Raw genomic sequence first — 7,458 nt, forward strand, 5'->3', positions numbered from 1 at the left:
CATATGATTTCAGTGTGTCTGGAATCTTAAAATAAAACCATGAACAAACCAAAATACAAACAAGACTCCTAAATACAGAGAACAAACTGATGGTTGTCTGGAGGGTTGGGGGGGGGATAGGTGAAATAGGTATAGAGGATTAAGTACAGGCTTCCATTTATACTGTTATATAAGTCACGGGGATATAAAGTACAGTTTAGGAATATAGTCAGTATTGTAATAATTTTGTATAATGACAGATGGTAACTGCACTTAACCATGGTGAACATTTCATAATGTGTATAATTTCAAATCTCTATGTTGTATACCTGAAACTAGTATGATAATGTATGTCAATTATGCTTTAATTAAAAATAAATATTAAGTATTAAATAGTTAAAAAATAATTAAAAAATAAAATGGGCGTGTAAACTTAGATGCTGTCTGGGGTATTCTGTATGGTTCACTTTAATTTTGTGAGTTGAATGATTTTTCCAGAGAGGCATGCAGAGATAGGTCCAATGACTGAAGCTCACTTAGGAAGTTTTTATAGTAAAACACAGAGCTTAATATACAATTAAAAGGATGCCTTAAAGTATTTTTGTGTTTTATTTTTTAATTGTTTTTATCTGGAAACAATTAATTTGGAGTATCAATTTAATTCTAATTTATCTTTTATTAGGTATTACAGTGATAGAGAGAAACACAGAAAACTGGACGATCACAGGAGTAGAGATCACAGGTCAAATTTGGAAGGAAGTATAAAGGATAGATCTCATTCTGATCATCGTTCTCATTCAGATCATCGGTTACATTCAGACCATCGGGCAAGTTCTGAGTATACACACCATAAATCTTCCAGGGATTATAGGTATCACTCAGATTGGCAAATGGACCACAGAGCTTCCAGTAGTGGCCCCAGATCACCACTAGATCAGAGATCTCCTTATGGCTCCAGATCTCCATTTGAACATTCAATTGAACACAAAAGTACACCTGAGCATACCTGGAGTAGTCGGAAAACATAACAAAAACTGATACTTTGTCTTTCTGGACTTTTCTTTTAGCCATATATCATAAACCAACACAGTAATTGCCTTACATGACTTGAAAGATATAAACAGATCTTCTATCAGTAGCAGTATTGTTACTTCTTTCCAGGATGCAAGGTCTATTATCCCAACAGAAGAGAAAATATTTTTATATTTAAGGATTATGCTGCACTGTACTACAAATACTGTAGTACTTTTTTTTTTTTTTCTTTTTTAAAGAAATGGAAAATGTTTACTATTACAGGGACCTCAACACTGCCCTTCCATATAGGCTGGATAAAACTGTTTTTAAGTCAGTGATTTTAGACTGACCTCCATTTAAATTATGTTTGTATATGAACTTTACTCTGACCTGTGATCATGTTTCAGGAAGGAATGAAAGAGAGTTCTTTTCTTAATAAAGAAAAAACACTCAAGGACTTTGTTCACTTTCCAAAGCTACTTGTTTACATTGTACACTGCGACCACCTTGCCGCTTTTCATCACAAGCTTGAATATTTAAATTCTGTACTTATATCTGTAAAATAGCCAGGAATTTCCTGTTTGTGATCTATTATTATGCCTTTTTACACACACATACATACACACATAAAAATGGCTGTAAATTATTGTAAATGGATTAAATGAGCTTTCCTTACTTCCTTTCCCTTCTCAGGCTTTTTTTGACTGTTCCTTTCCCTACCAACTCAGGCCTTCTTATCATTTAAAAAAATTTATCAGTGTAATAACACTTTTTAATGATTTGTCTTGATGGAATCATTGTTTAGAATGTAAAAAATGGGGAAAGGGGCCACTTAATTCCATTAGTCCTCTTTTTTATATTGACTATTTTATTAGATACATGTTATTTCTTTCTTTTTTTTTTTTTCTTTTTTAGTAAATATTGTGTTTGTAGTAACAAAATGGTGAGATAATATGTAAAATCTAAACTGCATGCTCTGGAAACATTTTTTTCAGATGCATTTGGTTTAAAAGGGTAGGTGTATGAACACTTTACAGAATCCAAAATGGCCAAAAGTTATTGTAAATCCATTTGTTTTCCCTTTTCATGTGGGCAATAATGTCAAATGTGCTATGCAGCCAGGTAACATTTTAGATAAACTTGATTGACTTTTAATATAAACTGTTACAATGCACACTGATTGTATATAAAAACCTTATATATGACAAATTAAATTTAAGAAAAAGGATATGCGGGCTCCTGTAATTTTCTGCTGCATTCTTATTCCCTTAAGCACTTAACTTTTTTTTATTTGTTTTTTGTTTTGTTTCGTTTTGTTTTTAGTAGTAACATTTAGCTACCAGGAAAAAGGTATTTTGGTAAGCAGTTGATTCTTGCTAATATGTGGCACTACAACTAAATCTATTTTGAAGACTATATGAATCTATGAAGTAAAATTTAGATCATAGAAATCTTTGTTGGACTCTTGTTGGTTTTCTGCAGATTTTATTTTAGAATGCCTTATATTTATTCACAGATTTTTATTTTGTTATATTCAGTGGGGATTTTTGAATCATGTTGGCATACATTTTGGGTGTGTGCTGTGATGTAACAAATTTGAATCTTAACTTTGACAAATATAAATATATTGGTATATGCCTGTAATATTCTAAAATGTGTCCCTGTTGATTAACTGTGGGAGCAGTCTACAGAAATTTATCCATAGATGGATTTATTTTTTAAATATTTTCCTTTTATCCATTTAGGTCTAAAATCTTATGTGTACAAAACAAAGCTTTCCTTCCTTTTTTTTTTTTTTTAAAGTATTGATCCCTCTTTTAGTTACCATGAAAAATGATAATCTATTTTTTTCTGGTGTATCAGATAACATATGAAGAATAACTCAATTTTTAAACATTAATTTATATAAATATAAAAGTGATAAAAACAATTTAGTGCCAGTATACATTTTTAAGCTTTTCCACTTTTTCCCACATTTAGTAGAAGATTGCATTTAACGAAAAAATATAATACTTAATGAAGTTATATTAATACAGTAAACAGATCAGGGTTGGCATTTTTAATCATCACTTTGTAGTTGGGATATTTGTATTATATCCTATTGTACAGATTTCATAGAACAGTATTACATATTTTGAGGCAATGGAATGGGCTCTGATTTAACATTTAGTTAAATATTTCAGTCACCTAATTAGTTGACTTGAATGAAAAACCTAAAACTGTATGTAACATTAATTGATGGAAAATATGTTCACTATTTGTAAGAAGTCAGCAATCCTGTAGAAGAGGAACAAGCCATAAACTTATTAAGACACAATGGAGAACATTAGTACATAAATATAACAGGGAACATTCTCTATAAGATATGCATAAATTTTGTCTTTTACATGCTCATTCTGCTTTGCTATTTTTATCCATTTGTGTTTAAATTTTCAAGGGTGAGAGATTATGCACAGTACTGTACCAATTAACCCTCCACTTTAATAATATACAATAAATGATTCTTATTAAAAGCAATGGCCTGTTTGCTTATAAAGAAAATATTCTTTGTTCAGGATACGTTAGAAAGTAATTTTAGATTGGAAAGCTGTGGAAAACTGGAGTGTGAATGATTTCGTTCATTAATTTCAGAGTGAGTGGCTTAATAAAACAAACCTTTGTATTTGCATAAAACAGTACGTTATATAATTTCTGTAATCCATTTTTGTAGTTAAGTAATGAAAGGATTATATAAATATACTGATTTCATTTCCATGAGATTTAAAGAATATGCACTAGGGTAAACGCCGTAATTCCTACCTTCGTTACTGTTTCTGACTGGAAAATAGTCTTTGGGCTGTAAATAATGTAGTTTTACAGTTGTGATGTTTCTTTACAAGGGGTGTAGCGATTTGGGGGATGGTGGGGGATGGAAAAGCAATTTTTAAATATCAGATTCTTTTAGACAACCAGCTTCATTTGAAATTGTAATGTGAACTCATAAATGTGGCTTGTTAAAATTTTGAGTAGTTCATTGCTCAGCAAGTAATGCAAAAAATATTTTTAACTGTGTCTAAATTGATATTTAAACATGTTAATATGAACAACTATCGAACACATTAGTTAAGACTCAAAAATATGAAACTATTATATATAGTGCAAGATTTATGATGAACATATTTAAGGACAGGCAACTAGGCAATAGTACAAAAATCTTGAGACAAAATGTCAAAACTTCTTTGTTAAAATTCTTAAATCTTCTAAATGTAGACATTTAAAACAAAACAATTGAAATTTTCTCTGGAGAATGACTATAGTAAGTAATTTAATAGATGCCTTATTTAGGCTAACTTCTTTCTTCTTTTTTAAGAACCTAGTAGATTGGTTTTATTACAGGAAATCTTTGGATTCTTTATAAAGACTTAAGGATAGGAAATATTAACTATGTTAAAGAATGAAAGATAAGATTATTTGGTAAAGTATGATTAAAAAATAATTCCAGGTTTTTTCCCAAATATCTATATAAATTCTTTGGTGAAGCTTCATGTGCCATATTTTCTATCCTAAAAGGCCATTAGCCACCTGTCCTTTTAAAAAAAAAAAAATTAGCTCTTACTTGAAACAAGATTGGTAATTCAAACTCCCAAATGAGTAAGATTATTTTAATTCTTTGTCCCAGTCTACATTTGAGTCTTGATCTAAATATTAATTGGGAACATATAAATAGTCTCAAAACCTGAAGTCATAATGCTTCTCTTTAAATGAGTTAACATCTTGATTGCATTGATCATCTATATTATCTGGCAGAAATGTGGATTGTGCTGTAATTTTATTATTGTAGACTACTATTAGGTATCCAATCTGTAGATGAGCTGTGGAATTTGACCTGGCATTCACGGTTTTTTCCCTCTTTGTCCTTTCCAAACTTTGTTTTGTCTCTGGTGTTCTTTTCACTGTACTGTGTCTAGGTGTTATATTCTTTGTTTATTTGATATTTTAGATCAGGTCTTGCCTCTTGACCAGTTCTTTCTGCTTTCTGGAAACCTGTGGTGTTACTGTCATAATATTTTTTATTTGTGTCCTCTGTTTCACCTGCTTTACTTTTTTTTTCCTTTTCATTGCTGTGCGGAGTATCTTCAGCTTCAACTACTCCCCTGAACTCATCTGCACTTAAATATCTAAGAGGCATCTAATCTTAAATATGGAAAGCCAGACTCAGCCTTTCATCAAATAAAAACTGCCAATGTCTATAATTTTTGATAAATGGGTGGACTCGGCATTCACAACTTGATAATCTGTGGCACTTTACCCCTAGCTTTTCTGTTCTTTCTATCTCACACTACTCCCATTGCTTAGAATACCCCAAAGAACTTCTAGGTCTTTGCATTGTTGTTCCCTCGCTTGAATAATCAAGTCAAGTCCCTGCTCACATGTCAAGTCTCTAAACTGGTACCCTGCCCCTATCAATCATTTTTTAATCCCTTACCTTTTCCTTCTAGCACTTACCTAGAGTATTACTTGACTTTTTTTTTTTTCTTTTTCACTTGTCATTGACTGCCCTTTCATGAATATGTGAGTTCCATTAGGGGAAGGACTTTATCTTGTTCACTGCTGTAACCCTAGCACTTAAAACTGTGCCTCACATATCAATTGTATTTTTTTTTTCATTATTTTGATTCTTTCCCAGAAATGCTATGTTCCATAAGTTGGCCAGCATTATTAAGCTTTTTGTCTTAACATTGTTACCTGATCCGTTAGTATTTTTGGAAACATTTATTTGCCTTATCAATATCTCTATTACTAGTCTTTTCACTATCTTTTTGTTTTTTTAACTCAACTAATTTTTAAAAACCACCTAAAACATAAACACCTAAGTTGCATGTTTAGAAATTAAGAGAGAAAGGTCTCAAGTAAATTTTAGGAATTTTAATATTTATTTTATTGACTTGAACAATACAGAGGTTAATTAACCACTTAAAGCACTATGCTTATATATATAAAAAATGAAAAATTGGGTTTTGTAACTTATGGCTACTTAGGAAAGATCATGATACTTTGAAGAGATATTCAGAGATGTGGTATGTAATGGAAAACGATTTGTCTATATTTTGATGTTTTTAGATAGACTATCTTTTTCTACCCCTAAGGAGTATTTAGGTATACATTGTAATAACCTTTGTATATTATATAGTTGTTTGACCACCAACGTATTTAAGATAGAAAAATCTTTCCATCACCCCAAAAAAGTTATCCCATCCTAATTTCCCCAAACCCAGTCCCTGGCAACCATTGATTTATCTATCAGCTTACCTTTCCCATAATGTTATTTAAAGGAATCCTACAAAATAAAGGCTTTGAGCCAATCTTTCACTTAGTATAATATTTTTGCAGTTCATCTGTGCTTTGCATTAACTGCTCATTACTTTTTATTATTAAGTGCTGTTCTTTATATTGAATATTCTACAGTTTGTTTACCCATTTACCAACTGGGTTTCCAGTCATTTGGCCATTATGAATAAAGATGCAATAAACTTTCACGTGCAAGTCTCTGGGTAGACTCAGGATCACAAAAGATTTTTCCCATGTTTTCTTTTAAAAGGATTATACTTTTAGGAATTACATTTAAGTCTTATGATCCATCTCAAATTGAGTTTTGTATATAATGTGAGATATGAATGAGAGGCGTATGTGTGCAGGCAGGATTTTAGTTTTTGGTTTTCTTTTTGGGAGTATATATCCAATTCTTCCAGCATTTATTGAAAAGACTATCTTTTTCCCTGTATTTCTGTTTTACCTTATTGAAAATCCATTGTTCATATATAGGTGAGTCTGTTTCTGTGCTTCCATTTTGTCCTATTTTTATATTTCTGCCTATGCCAACAACGCACGGTCTTGATTACTACACTTTAAGTGGTAAATTATGGGAGCACCTGGGTAGCGCAGTTTATGGTTAAGTGATGGACTCTTGGTTTCAGCTCAGGTCATGATTTCAGGGTCCTGGGATCGAGCCGTGTCAGGCTCTGTGCCCAGCATGGAGTCGGCTTAGGATGATCTGTCTTCCTCTGCTCTCCCCTGCTTATACTCATGCATGCTCATTCTCTTTCTCAGTAATAAAATCTTTAAATAAATAGTAAATTATGAAATCAGGTGGTGTGAGTTCTAAATTTTGTTCTTTTTTAAAATTGTTAGAGCTTTCTAAATTCCTTTGGTTTTCCCCAAACATTTTAGAATCAAATTGTAAATTTCTACTGAAAGCCTGCTGGGATTTTGATTTAAATTATATGAACCTATAATCAATTAGAATATTGACAGTTTAACAAGATTGAGATGTCTGACTTAAGAGCACACAGTATATATTCAATTATTTAGGTCTCCCATCATTGTGGTTTTTCACTATATGAATGAATCTTGCATATATGTTGTTAGTTTATTCCTTATAAATGCTCTTTTTAATTACAATTTTTAAAAAGATTCATTTATTTGAGA

The 7,458-nt window shown here is 31.4% G+C and overlaps 1 protein-coding gene across 2 annotated transcripts in view; it reads left to right on the forward strand.

The window, feature by feature from the left end:
• The window catches only part of CHD1 (chromodomain helicase DNA binding protein 1), a 73,918-nt gene extending 71,271 nt beyond the window's left edge, over nt 1–2,647 (forward strand). For both annotated transcript variants that reach the window (XM_038532249.1, XM_038532250.1), the window contains one exon: nt 662–2,647. In XM_038532249.1, coding sequence (XP_038388177.1) covers nt 662–1,007 — 346 coding nt within the window. In that variant the 3' untranslated portion in view covers nt 1,008–2,647. The remainder of the gene's footprint in view (nt 1–661) is intronic.
• The last annotated feature ends 4,811 nt before the right edge of the window (nt 2,648–7,458 follow it).

The sequence above is a fragment of the Canis lupus genome, chromosome 3, assembly GCF_011100685.1.
Source record: "Canis lupus familiaris isolate Mischka breed German Shepherd chromosome 3, alternate assembly UU_Cfam_GSD_1.0, whole genome shotgun sequence".
In the NCBI taxonomy this organism is placed as follows: Eukaryota; Metazoa; Chordata; class Mammalia; order Carnivora; family Canidae; genus Canis; species Canis lupus.